This window comes from Pongo pygmaeus, chromosome 1 (genome assembly GCF_028885625.2).
Source record: "Pongo pygmaeus isolate AG05252 chromosome 1, NHGRI_mPonPyg2-v2.0_pri, whole genome shotgun sequence".
Classification (NCBI taxonomy): Eukaryota; Metazoa; Chordata; class Mammalia; order Primates; family Hominidae; genus Pongo; species Pongo pygmaeus.
In genome coordinates, this window is record NC_072373.2 from 5,601,005 (window position 1) to 5,618,782 (window position 17,778).

Sequence of the window (17,778 nt, forward strand, 5' to 3'; positions counted from 1 at the left end):
AAAACCCAACCAGAATTCCAGTCTTCCCGTTTCCTGCCAGATAGGGGCAATTACCCCTTTGGTTTTCTAAAAAAAATAAAAAAAACAAAATTGTTCCAGCCTCTGTCACCTCTGGAGTTCCCTGTGCATGTGCATGTGATATGTGAGGCTGGTGAAGAGAATGCGTTTAGCCTGAGAGTCACAGGGAGGGTTTCTAGCAGTGGAGTGACCTGCTTGCTCATGTCCAGGGTATCCAGCAGGGCAGCTAGAAAGAAATATGGTCTGGCACAATGGCAGGCTTCTCCTTGCCACTGGCGGAGGAGTTTGTTTCAGTTCAGGGATTAGTCGCCATCACCAGCTGATCAGTGGAACGTAGAGTTGGTTCATCCCAAAAGGAGTGCTTGCTAATCATGAAGACAGAATAGCTGTGTGCTGGGGGTAAACAGGAAGAATTATAAAAAGAAGAGATTAAGAATTCTTTGTAGCATGTACCATAAACTGAAATGTCCTTTATTTTGAAAACCTGCTTTTAATTCTGCTCATCCCACGATTCTTAAAAATATAATTCTGTCTAGAGAATAATTTAAAGATTTTGCCTTATTATTTAACATAAATTTGGTGACAGAAAGAGTGGGAAAATGTACTGATCTCAAGCCAATTGTGTATTTGTTTCTGTAAAATTTTTATAAAACATGCTGATTTCTGTCATTCTGTTTGCCATGTTCCTATCCCCGTGAGAACTGTATACTAAAGCAGCATCCCCTGTTCTGAATGATACTCTGCAGAGCATGCACTCTGACCCTAATGCTCTGGGACTGGGCATGCTGTGCTAGAAGGAACCTGTGGGTTCCACCTATCCCTCAAGGCTAGAGCCCTGAGAAGCAGGAGCCTCGTGTTAGCTCCTCCCTCCCAACCAGTGGAGGTTCACAGGGCTCCAGCTCCTGAAACCTCCAGTAGCCCGAGACTTTCCTTCCACCCCTGCCTCCCCTAACCCCATGCCCGCCGCAGGTGCAGCGCGAATGAGATGATTCCTGCCCTGTCAATCCCAGGGGAGCTACTCGTAATCTCTTCTGGGTTGTGGTCCCCTTTGAGGATCTGATGAAAGCTCTGGGCAAGATTTTGCATGTAACGTCAGGGGCTGCCAAGAAACCCTTTTCCAGAGCAGGGCAGGCATCGATGCCCATCTCTTATCAGCAAATTCTTAGCAAAGTACAAAGTTGTAGTTCTTTACGAAGGGCAGAAGCAGCACTCTCATCTGTAACCTGGTGATAGCTGTATTATGAAGTTGTATTTTTATTAACTACCCTGTTCAGCTAGCACTAGAAAGAGGTTTCCCGAGGAAGAGCCCACATCCTGGCACACTGCTCCCCATCAATATGGTTTTGCATGTATGTTTGTTATTGGGGGAAAAAACCAGGACAGATTTTTCAATATCCCTCTCCCATCCTATTCTATGGTTTTCCTTTGTTGTTTTTCGTGATCCATTAGGTTTTATACAGAACCACCAATTACCCACCGGTTTGTTTAGACTGTTGACTGGGAAGCCAAATATCATGTCCCCCTTACACAGCGACTCAGCATTGTAGACTTTTGTTCTGTTCATTTAACTACGTGCTCTCTGCTTTTTTCCTAGAAAGGAATTTTCCTGAATTGAAATCAGTTAATAAAACTCTTTTTCTTTCTTTTTACAGCTTGTACCTCCTTTTAAACCTCAAGTAACATCTGAGACAGATACTAGATATTTTGATGAAGAATTTACAGCTCAGACTATTACAATAACACCACCTGAAAAATGTAAGTAAATTTAGAAGGCAATTGATAAATTTCTAATATAATTTCTCCTAATGTAATTGAAGAAAACAGTCTTTTAAAAACTCATCTGATATTTTCAAGATCAAATTCCACAGTGACTTACTCCATTCTATTTAAGAATATTGAATATTGAATTGAATTTAAGAATATTGAGTTCCCAGTGGTAATATCAAAAGACTGCAAGAAATGCTTTTCTGGGTAGGACAAATTATATAGAGAGAAATTGTAGATGAAATTACAGACTAGCCCTTCCTTGCTGTTCTCCAATAGACTGTTTTGACACCAACTGAAAGGATTGTGAAATAGAGACTCCCCTCTTTCCTAGACTTCATTCATTCCCACATCACCTTCAGAATTTTGCCAATTCTGGCCTCTTACTTACTTAATAGTTTTAAAATTCATGTAGAGTCACTCCTTTTTACTTAGCCCTGTCTTAAATAGTATTATCTGTGAAGACATAATTTAGTTTGCTGGTACTTTTGGATACATATAAATTACATATTTATGAAAACTGTGTGTTCATGTACCACTTCAAGTCAATTCATATCCATTAGTATGTCTCACACTTAGAGAAATACCATAAATAAGTGGAGCTGTAATGAGGGAAAAGGTGATCAGACATAATTGATAAACGTTTTCATGCTGACAGAGGTCTGTGTGTATCATCATTAAGAATGTGGATAAGATTGCATTTCAGGGCAATATTTGGATGGCTGCAAGAATGCTTCAAGTCCCACATCTTTGGGTTCACATCATAGTTTTTCTTTCCTTTTCTTTCTGATTCATTTCCTATATGTCTTCTCCTCTCATTCCTTTTTCGGAGGCGGATTCATCCATAGTGCTGATGTGGACTCAGTGTCCAGGAGAGGGGAGACTGGAGGCCAATGCTGTGCCAGACATAGTCACAGGCAACAGATTCTACTGTCACGAGGCAGATAAGGGGTCATGTGGGCCAAGAGGTCTTAATCTTGGGGCCATGGTCTGGCAACAGGGGACTGTGAACACCCTGAAAGTGAAGATATAATGACATGTGTGTGCTTTTCTTTCTTTAGATTCACATAAAGGTAAGGTGCTCCAGGTCCTGAAGTTGGGTCAGCCATAGCCAGAAGCAGGGCTTACCAACTTGACCGATGTCCAGGCTAAGTTGTGAAATACCAGTACATTGAAGTGAGCTACTCATGGTCTATCCTGTGGTGAGGCAGAGTTTCCCTCAGTCTTGTGCCATTGCTAGAATTTTAGAATCACTAAGAGTCACAGACAATGTTGGAAAGCCTGTGGAGTCATGGGCAAGTAGCTCAGGGCTGAGTAGAAATAATGGGCATAGGCCTTGGCCTCTGTCCCCAGCATAGACTGTGGCATTAGAATTGTCCAAAATGCTGGGTAACACCAGTGAGTTTTTGGATTGGCCCAGGGGCAGTTCCTGCCATACAGCCTTTGCTAGGCCCCTTCATTTGGGTATAATCCTAACTGTAATCAGACCACATCATTCCTCTGCTTAAAACCTTCCGGTGCCATCCCATTGCACTCTAAATCCAAACTTGCTCACACTGGTTTGCACAGCACTGACTGATCTGGGCCCTGTCCACCTCTCTGACCTCTTCCTGTTCCATCTTCCCCCACTGTCCCTGGGTTCCAGCCACACCTTGAACATGCCACACGTCACCATGCCTTGGGCTCTGGGGACAGTATTTATGGTGTCCATTCCTGGAATGCTCTTCTTCCCTGATCTTACTTGGATGGCTCCTTCTTGTCCTTCAGCTCTAAGCTTACATGTCATTCCATCAGAGAACCTTCTTTGACCTCCAAGTCTGAAGAGCATCAGTCTGACAACACTCCCTCTCTCTCTTCATTCTCGACATTGGCACCTTTACTTGCTGGTATTTTTGTTTGTTTGGTTAGTGTCTATTTCCGCCACTAACATGCAGTGGGTTGGAGAGGAAGGATCTAGTTTGTCTCATTCGTTGTTAGCCCAAGCTCCTAGTTAGATGCCTGGCACAGTGTGCGCATTCAATAATACTTGTTAGGTGCATGAACACACACAATATGGTGAGGGCCTAGGAACTTCAGAGCCGGGAGGACAACCAGGCTTGCCTCCCCTCTGAATATCCAAAGCAGATATTGGGATAGGAAGGTCTTGATAGGAAGGTCTCTTTCCCCAGTCTCAGCCTCTTTGAGAAAGTTTCCATTCTTAAATAGAGCATTTGGCATTTGCATACCTTTAGAGCAAGTAAATATGTTATTTTGGAAGTCATAGAAATAAGAAGGCTCTAAAATGTCAAGCCAGGAGTAGATATTTTACTTCAGAAAGCTAAAAGTGAAATCCCAATTTGGGACATGGAGTGAGGTTGAAAAAGCCCAGGACTCAGACCTGGGGAACCTGCCTTGTGTCCTGCCTGTGCCCCTTACAGCTCTGGGCGATGGCCAGTCACTTTGTCCTCTGGAAAAGCAGGGAGCAGGGCTGATAGTCTCTCGGTGGCATTTTTGTCCTCCCGTGTGCCTGAGAAGCCGTCTCTTTAGGAGAGGCACTGAGAGTTCTGCCAATTTGAATCACCCTATTTTCAATTCTGCTCAAGCACCAGATTGGCTAGTCCATAGTGTTACTGTATGCTGTGGGCCAGTCCATTTAGGGGGATGATAGGCCCAATGCAGCAAGCACCTGGCTGCAGGAGTGGTGTAGTGGAGGGCCGGCGGACAGGGCTGACTAATGCGGTGCTCAGAAATGTGAGACTAGAAAGACCAGAGCAAATCAAAATGGATTTGGTTACAAATAAGGTCAATTAGAAACTGTTGTATATGCCTCTTAGCTAGTCAGTCATTTTTTCATGATTGACTTGAATTTCAAAGCCCTAGCTTTCAAGGACCAGAATCTCTTCAAAATTCATCAAAATGGATTTGGTTACAAATAAGGTCAATTAGAAACTGTTGTATATGCCTCTTAGCTAGTCAGTCATTTTTTCATGATTGACTTGAATTTCAAAGCCCTAGCTTTCAAGGACCAGAATCTCTTCGAAATTCATCTTACCTGCCTTATTCCTTACTCCACACCCACAGGGCACTTGTCCTGATGAGAATTTGTCATTAGTGTGCATTTTATTGCTCAATTTCTAGGACTTCTAAAATGAGACTGAAATGTTAGAAGGTGTTAGAAGTCCCCCAGCACAGTTTCTAGAACATAATTTGAACCTAGTTCCTTGGCTTCATTAATCAGCAATATAAAAGCCATCAAGAATGTTTTTCCTGGCATGTCATATTTTACCACTGACAGCAACTCTGTTCTTAAATAACATGTGTCATTTCAGACATGGATCCTGCTGTAAAAGCCCTACAACCTTGGTGTCTTTAAATGATAATAGGTTCACTTCTAGATTAAGACAGAGATACCTAGGAAGCCTGTACATTGTAGTAACTTTCAAGATGGTTATCAAAATCCACCTGCAATTGTAGGACCACAAAAGTCTAGCTTTTATCTAGGCGCAGTGGTGCACATCTGTAATCCCAGCACTTTGGGAGGCCAAGGCGGGCGGATCACTTGAGGTCAGGAGGAGTCTGAGACTAGCCTGGCCAACATGGTGAAACCCCCTCGCTACAAAAAAAAAATACAAAAATTAGCCAGACATGGTGGTGCATGCCTGTGATTCCAGCTACTCAGGAGGCTGAGGCAGGAGAATTGCTTGAACCTGGGAGGCGGAAGCTGCAGTGAGCTGAGATCACAACACTGCCCTCCAGTCTGGGTGACGGAGCAAGACTCTGTCTTTAAAAAAAAAAAAAAAAAAAAAAGTCTGGCTTTTGTGGGTGTCAGAAATGGAGTGTGGTCCTGCCCTGCTCCTGGGCCCTGGACAGTACGGAAATGAGAGCCCAGCAGTGTCATCTGTTTCTGACAGGGCACACCACAATTGAGGGGTGGGGAGGGCGCTGTGGACTTGCTGTGTTTTTCCCTATTCAGGACCTCTGTAGCAAGGAAAGTCAGATGAAAGAGCTCAGCAGAGTGTGCCCAGGCAAAGACTAGCATCGACACATCTGCAGGCACCTCTGTTCAGCAGCCTCTCCTGCTGTCTGTGTGGCGCGGCGCTCAGCACTGGGGGCCGTGGGGCCCTGGGCTTCCTGTCTTAGGGGAGCAGCCGTGATGGTGGTTAACGGCAGCTTCTGGGTTCTTCTAGGGCAAAGGGGCAATCTTTTTAGTTTGACTGTTCCTGGATATATCCCAGATTCCCTTAAGGAGCAGATAAAATGAGAATTAGTGAAACCTTGAACGGTGATTACACTGAACATAACCTTTTTCTTGCAGCTTTGAATAGTTTAACTGGTAGGAAACCGTTGCAGCTCCCTAACTGCTAACACACAGAGGTTTTGTTGATAAAAGCCCAGGGTAGTACCATTCGTTAGCAATTGTCTTCCCATTTGCCACCTTGCTTGTATAAAACAGAATACAGTTATTGTTTAGAATAAATCAGCAGTTAGAAAGGCAAAATGTTCTATTTTCTACAAACAGCTGTAGTGACATGCCAGGTTGTCCTCACCGGTGTTAATCATGGGACAGATTTGGGAATGTGTCATCTTCCGTTACCGCCATCGATGGTCCTCCGCCTTCCTCTTACAGAAAAACAGGGTTTCTTTGAGATCTGGTCGCTTTTACTGCCTTATAATGCCATTTGTTAAATGTTCTAAGAAAATCAGGCAACTGATATTCCTTGGATGCAGGGATTCAAGGGATGTAGCATGTAGAGTTGATCATTGTCTTCTTTTTCCAGATAAGTGTTTTTGAAAAACATAGTTCATGTTCATTATCATCACTATTCCCTATGCACAGCCTCTCACAGCAGGAACTAACTTGTGTACATTGACAGGCTCCGACTCAGAGTCAGCTGCCACTTCCTCCAGCTCCCCTCCCACCGCAGCCCCTGCCCAGGCCCTCAGCTCTTTCAGGACCATGAGCAGATGTTCACGCCTCACTGTTACCAAGCCTGACAACAGAAAGGGGCAGGAATGATGGAGGGAGATCATTGGCTTTAAAGAATATCAAGGATTGGGGCCCTCAGGGATATCTGTGAAATGTCCTAGATTCAGAATTGTGATGAATGTGTTACTGAAGTGACAGAGTGAAGGCTGTCTCTCAATTCTTAGCTGACACCAGCAAGAGTCCCTCCTCTTCCAAAAAGGTGTCCAGCACCTGCCCCTGTTGAGCATCTGGCTAACCTGGGTGCTGAACCTCGCCGGGCTGGAATGAGTCCTGGCCGTGGCCCCAGGAGCCCAGGCAGCTCCTGCCCTTCCTGGCTGAGCAGGACAAGCACCAAGCTCCCCACTGCTGTCCAGAGCCAGCTGCATGTTTGCTGTGCAGAAACACTGAGCAAAATAAAGCTGTTGGTGAGGAAAATTGTTTATTTGAAATGTGATTGGCACATGTCAGAATCTGAACATTAAGGTTTTAGCTGCCTGTATTCTCTAGAGAGTTTTTATACTCTGGGGCTCAACCACGGATACACCATCATTCCCAGCTCCTTCCGTTTTTACTGTAGCTAAAAATACTGCTGAAGGTATTTGATCTAAAAGATGCGTGTGACTTGCTTGGTACAAATATTGGAACCAATAACTTTATAAGGAGGTAGAGATTTCCTCAAATCTCAATACCTTCTAGAAATGCTGACTGCAGTTACAGTGGTCTATTTGCAGAAGGAGAGAGGGCCTCCGAGTTCAGTGTCTTACACAGAGCAGGGAGCCACAAATGCTTCTTGATGGATCAGTTCTCACCTAATACAAGGATATCTTCTGGTACATTAGGGGTCAGAAATTTTGGCTAATGCCAGCTTGATCCCATTTCTTAGAATCTTCTGCATTAAGAGTGGGATACAGAAAAGAAAAACAGTGATACAAGAATGGAAGTGTTTATTCTTCAGACAAAGGCAGAACCCCCTCCTCTTCGGGGTGACAGAGTCAGAGCCTCAGTGCAGTGGGATCTGGCCTGTATGCTTTCTTTGTTTACACCCATGTCCAGCGGATGCTCCCTGGAGAGGTTAGAATATTTAAAAAAATTAGTAATGTACTTCCTATATGGGTTTGAGGACATTGAATTATTTTGCTTGAAGAGAAAAGGGTTGAGTATTAGAAAGATTCACTGATTTCCATTGCAGGACAGCATATGATTAAACAAGCTTAGAGGCGAGCATGGGGGATTTAAAATGGAGCACCTCCCTCTGGAGACTGTGAGGCCAGGGGGCCCTTGGGACTTTGTTCAGAGTTCTGCGGTCCATGGGCCTGACGGGTGCTCAGCCCAGAGCAGATGCCTGGGAGTGCATGTTGACTGAGTGGCTGACCATGTGGTCACATATCAGGAAGAGCTTCCAACAGCACAGGACTGTCATCACAGGACATTTATGAGAAGAGGGTGCTGATCATCTGTGATCTTTGAAATACAGGAAACCAGGAAAGCTGACAGGAAGGAACACTGTGATTGTAAGCGGCTTGTTTTGATGCTTTTCAAGTCTCTTCCATTGTTTTCTGATGAGCTAGGACTCAGATGTTGACATCCTTCCCTCTTTTTCTTTCACTTAGTCCCTTCATGCTAAAGTTTTATCATAGGGAAATTGGGAAAGGTGAGTTAAGCCAGATGCTAGATGTTGAATGAAATTTCATAAGAAGCTTTATTTTGCAGTTGCACTGAAAGCATCACAAAGAAAAAATATAAGCACTTGAAGACATTCGATGATGAATTCTATACAGACTTTGGATGCTGTGGATTTCACTGACTTGCAATTTTGATATATGTGGTTACATGAAATGAAAGGTTACTGAAGACTGCTCCTTCTTAAAAACTTCTGTTTTCTTCAACACCATTTTTTTTTCACTGTTTCATTAAGTCTTGAAATTTTGATGTCTTAGAGATGGTTCTATAGTATTATTTCTTCATAGACTATGTATTTATGAAAATCAGATGATTTTTGAAGTATAATTACTGTATAGCTTATTGATAAAAACAAGTTTATGGGAGCTATTGCCTCTGTTCATCTTTCCTATGTTCAGAGTTTAAAAAACATAGACTAGAGATAATGTTGCAAAAAATGAATGTGTAAAATTAAAATAGATGTTTCCTGCCCACAGATGATGAGGATGGTATGGACTGCATGGACAATGAGAGGCGGCCGCATTTCCCTCAATTTTCCTACTCTGCAAGTGGACGAGAATAAGTCTCTTTCATTCTGCTACTTCACTGTCATCTTCAATTTATTACTGAAAATGATTCCTGGACATCACCAGTCCTAGCTCTTACACATAGCAGGGGCACCTTCCAACATCCCAGACCAGCCAAGGGTCTTCACCCCTCGCCACCTTTCACCCTCATGAAAACACACATACACGCAAATACACTCCAGTTTTTGTTTTTGCATGAAATTGTATCTCAGTCTAAGGTCTCATGCTGTTGCTGCTACTGTCTTACTATTATAGCAACTTTAAGAAGTAATTTTCCAACCTTTGGAAGTCATGAGCCCACCATTGTTCATTTGTGCACCAATTATCATCTTTTGATCTTTTAGTTTTTCCCTCAGTGAAGGCTAAATGAGATACACTGATTCTAGGTACATTTTTTAACTTTCTAGAAGAGAAAAACTAACTAGACTAAGAAGATTTAGTTTATAAATTCAGAACAAGCAATTGTGGAAGGGTGGTGGCGTGCATATGTAAAGCACATCAGATCCATGCGTGAAGTAGGCATATATCACTAAGCTGTGGCTGGAATTGATTAGGAAGCATTTGGTGGAAGGACTGAACAACTGTTGGGATATATATATATATATTTTTTAATTCCTGGTGGATACTGTAGAAGAAGCCCATATCACATGTGGATGTCGAGACTTCACGGGCAATCATGAGCAAGTGAACACTGTTCTACCAAGAAATGAAGGCATATGCACAGTCAAGGTCACTTAAAGGGTCTTATGAAACAATTTGAGCCAGAGAGCATCTTTCCCCTGTGCTTGGAAACCTTTTTTCCTTCTTGACATTTATCACCTCTGATGGCTGAAGAATGTAGACAGGTATAATGATACTGCTTTTCACCAAAATTTCTACACCAAGGTAAACAGGTGTTTGCCTTATTTAATTTTTTACTTTCAGTTCTACGTGAATTAGCTTTTTCTCAGATGTTAAAACTTTGAATGTCCTTTTATGATTTTGTTTATATTGCAGTAGTATTTATTTTTTAGTGATGAGAATTGTATGTCATGTTAGCAAACGCAGCTCCAACTTATATAAAATAGACTTACTGCAGTTACGTTTGACCCATGTGCAAGGATTGTACACGCTGATGAGAATCATGCACTTTTTCTCCTCTGTTAAAAAAAAATGATAAGTCTCTGAAATGGAATATATTGGTTAGAATTTGGCTTTGGGAGAAGAGATGCTGCCATTTAACCCCTTGGTACTGAAAATGAGAAAATCCCCAACTATCCATGCCAAGGGGTTAATGAAACAAATAGCTGTTGACGTTTGCTCATTTAAGAATTGAAACGTTATGATGACCTGGCAAGAAAAAGTAATGAAGAAAATTGAGACCTGAGTGAAGATAAGAAATAATCTTTACTTGGCAAAATGAACACATCTTGAGTATTTAGGAAGTGGGCAGTGAAGGCTAAGAACCTGGTGTGTTTCTTGGGATCATGGTACATTTATCACTGAATTAAGCCATCAGGGAAAAAACAACAAAAAAAGAGAACACCTCCAGCTTTTCTTTTTCTGTATATACTCATGTCCCCAGATTCCAACATTTCTCACTGAAAGGGGGCATGTATGCAAACCTCATCTTTCTCCTTCATTAATGATGATCTTCAGATTAAACCCTTTGGTGCTAGGAGCTGACAATTTCCAAAGCAGCCTGTGAAGTCCTAGGGGCTGGGGGCCATTCTTGCGGCAAGCAGAAGGCCATCCTACTCCTTGGAGTGATCATGGAAATGTATTTTAGTTAAACTCTGACAGCTCCCAAATGGAAGACTACAGCATGACGTAGTATTATGATTGCATTGTATGAAAGAGCAAGTGACTTTCTAAGTAGGATGAATCATATTCATATGCAGATGTCTTAGCCTCTTGATGCTGGAAGTGTGGATTTATAGCTATGAAACCACTGCTGGCAGTGGGTGGGCCACTGGGACTGACGGGGGTTAAAGGGCATTTTACTAAGGCAGCTAAGACATATTCAGACATCAACGTTATCCTTATTTTTCATATTTCTACCTGAGTGAAGTTCATCCTTAGTATTGAGTAGGAAGTTACAGTAAATGGTAGTTCATTCTTACTTACACACATAGCTAATCTTTTTTTTTTTTTCACTTGGAATTATGTTGAATGTTTCATTTTGACAAAAAAGTAGACTAGAAGGTATGTTCTTTAAGTTGTCTTGCATCCATTATATAAGAAAGAAACAGGTGAGAGGAAGAGCAGAAAGCTGAGACTGGCTGATGTTCAGAGCACTTACTCCTCTGGCGGGAAAGCATGACACCGTACACTAAGCACACAGCTGTTTGTTGTTTTGGTTTTTCCCCCCAAATCTTCAAGTGATCCCCATGACCTTGGCCAAGGACACTTCTTAAAGATTAATGACTGGCGCTGACATCGCCCCAGGCGGCCACTCCTCACACTGGCTCTCAGTCCCCAGCCAATGACTTGGCACTGACATCGCCCCAGGCGGCCACTCCTCACATTGGCTCTCAGTCCCCAGCCAATGACTTGGCACTGACATCGCCCCAGGCGGCCACTCCTCACACTGGCTCTCAGTCCCCAGCCAATGACTGGCACTGACGTCGCCCCAGGTGGGCCACTCCTCACACTGGCTCTCAGTCCCCAGCCATGCCTGCGGCTCAGTCACTTCTATTCCACCCTCTGAGACTCCACTGGTTGTCACACAAGGTGTCTTCTTGGCTTTGATTTTGAGAATCCCCTATTTTCACTTCCAGATCTGTCAGCTGCCATGGAGGAAAAATAGAAAACCAGAAATGTGTGTAGAGGGAGATTTCTAAAACTTCCCTTGTGTCGCCCATAGTTGTAGTTTTGGGTTCTGGCAGGCGGAACACCCTGAAACCTGGAATCATTCTATGAGAATACAGTTCAGACTTTGCAGACTCTAGCCCATACTAACTGTCATGAAGCTTGACTTCTTGTCATAATGCAGCCATCTTGGAGGAAATTGGCCATTTCTGCTTGGATGGTTGGCAGGGTCGTGCTCAGCTTTGCTTTCTACACTAATTACATAGCATTATTCAAGTATTGTTTTCCATTTCCCATCCCTGATTTCCAGCTTCTTAAAGCTGACTGTTCTTGCAGGGGCCACTTGCTTCTCCTAGAGTACAAAAGTAAGGGCCTTCCTTACTAACTGCAGGGTCTCTATATTACACCTCAACGTACACACTTTGCTGCTACTGTTTGTACTGTCTACAGTAGAATTTCCTTATCTTGCTCCTGGTAGTGCATTACAGGCAAGCATGAAATGTAAAGTATTTATTTAAATAAAAAGAAAACCTCTAAATTGGTAATTGAATTACCTCCCTGTAGCTTTATAGTTTGTGACATTTCTTGACCTTGCTAGTTCTTTCATTAGATCTGCACAAGATCTAGTCATCTGGTTAAGGATTTTAAGCAGATGCAACTATAAACCCAAGAAACTGTATTACTATTACTGTTGGTCATACTAAAACTGTCTATTTCCTTAAGTATATGACCCACAAGGATGTGAACTAACTAGGAGAAACTGTTTTTGTACACTGTACATCCTTAGTATTTTTACACGTATATGATAGGGATGAACATGATTTTCCTTCGTACAGACAGCTTAAATAAAGCACTATGTCAATCTGCTACTTCTCTGTTTATTGTTGTTGGATGTGGTTCTATAATCCCCCCAAATTAAATCTTCTTTAATGAAAACAGACTTTTAATAGCCCCAGCTGGTATTAACCTACCTTGTATAAAATGTGACAGGAAAATGTATAAATTCCTTGTAGCTCACACACACATAGGGGATAATTTTTACTTCAGTGAAATGGCAGTAGTGCGGTTATGCAAACTTTGATGAAGGGCTGCTTCTGAGGGGAGACGCTGACCTCTCAGCACTGGATTTAGGATGGATGTACTGTGAAGCCAGGGAAGAAGGAGTTCTCAGACCTTGGGGACATTCAGACCCGAATCGTCTATACAACACATGGTTTGGACCCAGAATCTGAAGGAATGTAGCTTTTCATTAACGTCTTCCTGATAATGTACTGCTCTGCATACTTCCTTTCTTAGAGTGTATTTCTAACATGTCATGGCAAATTAACAGACCTAGACCTGGGTGATGTAGATGGGTAGGGTGGCTGGACTGCAGTCTGACTTCACGTTGAATCATTCTGGATGGGGCCTTTTTCTGATTTTACCTCATAAAGCTACTATTGTAGAAACTTGGCTTTGCTCCTGTGACGAAGCCAGACAGAGGAATGGCTTTTGGGACCAGAGTGAGTCAAGCATGTATGTGTATGTCACACGGCCAAATTTGAGGGCATTCTCACATGTGCTCTTCTCTCAAAACCACTGGGGTTGACAGATCCAGGAGGCTAAAATAAAGTGACCTCTATAATTCTTTAAAGGTGCTATTTTTAGAATATTGTATAATTTATTCACAGTATATCTAAAACAGAATTAAGGACAATTAAAATATCTTATGTGACAGCCTTTATGTCTAGCACATTTGATGAAATAAAAAACTTCTGAATCTGAATAGAAGTTCTACTGTTTCAGGCTTGAACCTTTTACATGCTCAAGAGATTCGAATGGTCTGTGTGTGTAGATCATGCCACCGCCTCCAAAGCCTAATCCACATCACTTCTGAGAGGCAAGGCTGAGCATATGGTGACATCAGCTCTGTGTTGAGATGGTGATGAGGATGATGGCCCGCTGGCCAGGCAGGGCAGCCGAAGGTCAGGGACCTGTCCTAACTGCAGCCTTGCCTTTAGTGTTTGTCATTCTCAGATACAACACGGTATGTCCAGTGTCCATTTTTATTACTTTAAAGCATTTGAGGGCTTAATTGTGTATAGTAGAAATACTATTTTAGACAAATAATTATCTGTGTACAGATATTTGATATACTCTAAGTAAATTTTCTAATTTCACTAAGTACGTTTTTAGGCTCCTCTCAAATACTGCATATTGAAGAAAAAAATCTGACACCACCGAGCCAAAGATGCTTTTTTGTCTGTTTTCGTTGTTTAACAGAATGGAAAGAATAATGCATAGTGCTTCCTGGTGTCTCCTGATTGTGCACAAATTAGGACGATAAATAAAATGGAGTCTGATGGGACATTGATTAAAGGTGAAGGATGACTGATTGATAATATAGATCATGAAAAGTAAAATGAATGGCAGGAAAAAAAGTCTGGTCCTTAATATACTTTGGCCTAGTTAAAATATGTGCCTTTTTGGTGTGTTTTGTTCATCACTACAAGATAAAAAGGAAACATTACAACTCAAGTCTTTAAAAAGTTCATTTATTGAAAATCATATGTATAACCTAGCATACGAATGAGCAGATTTAAACACATAACTTCAAGCCATTTCTGAAAACATACACCAGGAGCTCTGCTCAGCTAGAGTCAGACTCCAGCTCCAGCCCGACTGCGTGCGGGGACAGCGCCCGCGTTGATGAGGACCAGCCCCACTGCAGGCTGAGGCGGTGTCACCCTGGGAAGGTCGTGGTGCGTTGTGGCATATTAAGTCTAAATCAGATGAATGTAAATATCTCTTTGTAAATCATTTATTTCACTCTGTTCCATCCAGGTCAGCAATCAGATTGTGGCATGCTGGGTAACTGGAAAAAATAATAAAAAGTAAGTTTCAATAGCTCATGTTCTTCAATGTGATTTGTCTTCTCATTTGCTGGTTTAGTCACCTTTTATGATGAAAACTGTTGGAGAAAAAAACCTGTTGCTAAAAATGTGGAAATTATATGAAAAGTTTGTGCCTCATCTTGTCCACATCAAAGCCCTTGTCACATATGAAATAAGGTTAACCGGTTTAATGGGTTAAATTTGAAGACAACCTAGACTACAGACACTCCTGCCTCTTAAATAAGGACAGTCTGGTGTTTGTTAGGACATGGCCAGAGAGCCATCTCTTCTGTCCGGGAAAGGACACATTGATTTGTGCCAGAATCTGTTTACTGAAAATTTATCTGACCTTACGGCAGGTAATTCTAGAACAAACACAGGGTGTAGGCCAAGTGCCCCTAAGAAATTCCTCATGAAACAATACAAGCTGAAACACCTCCAAATTTGTAGCTGCAAACAATTTATTGTAACCTATAAAAAAGTATTTTCACATGGAAACCTCGCATGTGTTGGAAGAGGGGATTGGGTGTACTGAGGTCTCTTAGTTTTACACGGATACAAATGTTCCAAAGCCGCTTCATGCAAATCGGGTTGGGGGAGAATCACAAGTTCAGAAAGTATTGAATACTGTTCCTGGCCTCTGCTGCCAGGGCTGCCCAAATTAGTTGAAACCACATCAGGAACTCGAGTCAGAAGCCACTGGAAGTGGTTCCACTCCACAAAGCATGTCTGGAGTTTCTACCGTGCACTCTGTGGGAAGGCGACTGGGCCACAGTCCTCGCCCTCTAGGTTGTGAAGTCCGGAGAAAAGCCAGGATGGTATTTTCCAAATCCCGGTTTCTACGTCAGATAAATGGGAACGCACTGCAGGGCCAGGGGCCCAGTCTGGTCCCTCTTTTTAGTTAGGAACCATGTTCCAAAAAGAGAAGTGGGCCTGCCCCTCCCCAGTGAGGATTTTCCAAGCTGGACTCCAAGGGAGGACTCTTGTCAACCTAATTTAAGCCATCATTAGATGGGGATTTCCAAGACAGGACAATGAGTGAAAAAGAATCCGCATTCAAGAGAAATATGTGAACATCAGCCAGTTGCCTTTTATAAAAAAATGAGAAAAAGTAATGTTTACATTTCAAGTAGATTTCCCAGTGTGTGAGAGACCCTGAGGACAACTTTTTCTTGAACAGGTCTGTGAGTAGTGGGGTGGTCTCAGCAGGGTAGTTAGAGTAGGTGGGGGGCCTGGCCTCAGGCTGAATGCAGGTGGGGCTCCGGCAGGAGGCCTCACTCCTCCTAGTAAACCTGCCATCCCAGGCACGCAGCCCTCCCGCACCCGTGGAGCCAGGTGGACAATTTCCTGGGCCCACAGGATGCTTTGTTCTCCAGGCCCTGTCTGAGTGGCCCCTGAGGAGTCCACCCCGTGCACTATGCCCTAGAGCCCTGCCATTGCAGAGGGGACTCCCTTCTGTCCTCAGTGGGATACTCACAGCACGGAGACTGCCACCAATGCGATCTGATTGTCAAACGCAGGGTTTGCACCGAGCTGACCTGCCCTCCAGGCCAGGTGATTGAACTGACCCAGCACAGTCCTGCTAAATGACTGGTTTGAATGGCCCTCCACCCCTGCTCCATGGATTGGCCACGTAAGGCAGGTGGCCTGGTGGCCTCGCTCTTGACACAGTGCCTTCCCAACCTTAGAAATGCCAGCATGACTGAATACAAAAGGGATAAGCATAAATCCCAATTGATAACACTTCAAAAGAAAACCCAACTCTTGGCTGGGCACAGTGGCTCACACCTGTAATCCCAGCACTTTGGGAGGCTGAGGCAATAGGACTGCTTGAGTCCAGGAGTTCGAGACCAGCCTGGGCAACAGAGCGAGACCTCAGCTCTACAAAAAAATTGTAAAAATTAGCCATGTGTGGTGGCGCACAACTGTAGTTCCAGCGACTCAGAAGGCTGATGTAGGAGAATTGCTGTAGCCCAGAATTCAAGGCTGCAGTGATGAATTTTGGGTAGAAAACACACCCACATACACACAATACAGAATAGGCGTAAAGACCTGAAGTAAAAGTAAAATATGGAATTTTTTGATAAGCTCCAGGAAACAGGCATTTCTCATGATGAGTCTACATAATGCCTGTGGGCTCCCAGGCCACCTAGCAATTTAGCACTATCGGAGCTGTTCCAGAAACGGGTGACCTCCCAATTCCGTGGGCCTGCACGGGGATGGCACAGATGTGTGGGCCTCACCAGGAACCAATCAGAGTCAGCCTGATTCCTTCCTGCGGCAGATCGGCCGTGGCCGTCTGCATGGGCTTTGTATTTCCTGCGGTTCAGGTGAGAAGCCCCATATCCATCCCCACTTTCACACTGTCGAACTTACCGTTCACTGCTCAACCCCCCGTGCCTACGGCCGTGCCTGACCCATGGTGAGTGTTCAGTCAGCACTGGAGGGCTGGATAATTTGTCCTAGGAGGTCACCGTTTTGTCGCCTCCATTTGCTGACTCTTTGGTAACACACATTTCTCTGACCGAGACAGAAGCCTTAGTTACTGCCCACATCTGGCTTATCTGCCATTAGGGATATCCACGATGCTTATTTCCAGAAAGTCCTGTCATCAACGCCAGTGATCATGGTCTCCAGGAGAGAAGCGCGTGCGTATGCCAGTGGGACATGAGCCCTCAGCCAGTGTCTCCCGTCCTTCTGCTGTTCCATTTGTCATCATGTGGCCCTCCTGAGGCTGTCTTGCGGCTCAGAGGGGGCTGACAGGGCGCCCTGGCCACTGCTCCCCTGCCGTGCTGTCCACAGGTGGTGGAAACGTGCCCCCATCTGCAGGCACACCGCTGCTAACCCATTTTCTTTATTCTCATTTTAAATCCTATCGGAGTCTTCTCTCCACAAACCCTGCCTCTTTTATTTCTGAAGTCTGTTAAGTTCTGAGTGTAAGAAATCAGTTGCTCTGGGTGACCTGAACTGTTCCCCAGGCAACCACACTGTGGGGTCCAGCCAGCCTTTGCTGCTGCTTTGTTCCCAAGCCAGCCAGAAAGGCCAGAAGTGGCAGCCCGGGGAGATGGTGGCACCCCTCGCCCCTGCTCATGGGAGACCTGCCTGGGCTTTGCACTTCACTCTCGCCATGGGTGGCTCTAGC

At 43.7% G+C, this 17,778-nt stretch overlaps 2 protein-coding genes across 10 annotated transcripts in view; one reads left to right on the forward strand and one right to left on the reverse strand.

The window, feature by feature from the left end:
• The window catches only part of AKT3 (AKT serine/threonine kinase 3), a 365,144-nt gene extending 352,514 nt beyond the window's left edge, over nt 1–12,630 (forward strand). For all 6 annotated transcript variants that reach the window (XM_054501224.2, XM_063668069.1, XM_063668092.1 and 3 more), the window contains 2 exons: nt 1,671–1,773; nt 8,884–12,630. In XM_054501224.2, coding sequence (XP_054357199.1) covers nt 1,671–1,773; nt 8,884–8,969 — 189 coding nt within the window. In that variant the 3' untranslated portion in view covers nt 8,970–12,630. The remainder of the gene's footprint in view (nt 1–1,670; nt 1,774–8,883) is intronic.
• Nucleotides 12,631–14,281: 1,651 nt separating this feature from the next.
• The window catches only part of SDCCAG8 (SHH signaling and ciliogenesis regulator SDCCAG8), a 245,311-nt gene continuing 241,814 nt past the window's right edge, over nt 14,282–17,778 (reverse strand). For all 4 annotated transcript variants that reach the window (XM_054501145.2, XM_054501156.2, XM_063667996.1 and 1 more), the window contains one exon: nt 14,282–14,617. In XM_054501145.2, the coding sequence (XP_054357120.1) occupies nt 14,588–14,617 (30 nt within the window). In that variant the 3' untranslated portion in view covers nt 14,282–14,587. The remainder of the gene's footprint in view (nt 14,618–17,778) is intronic.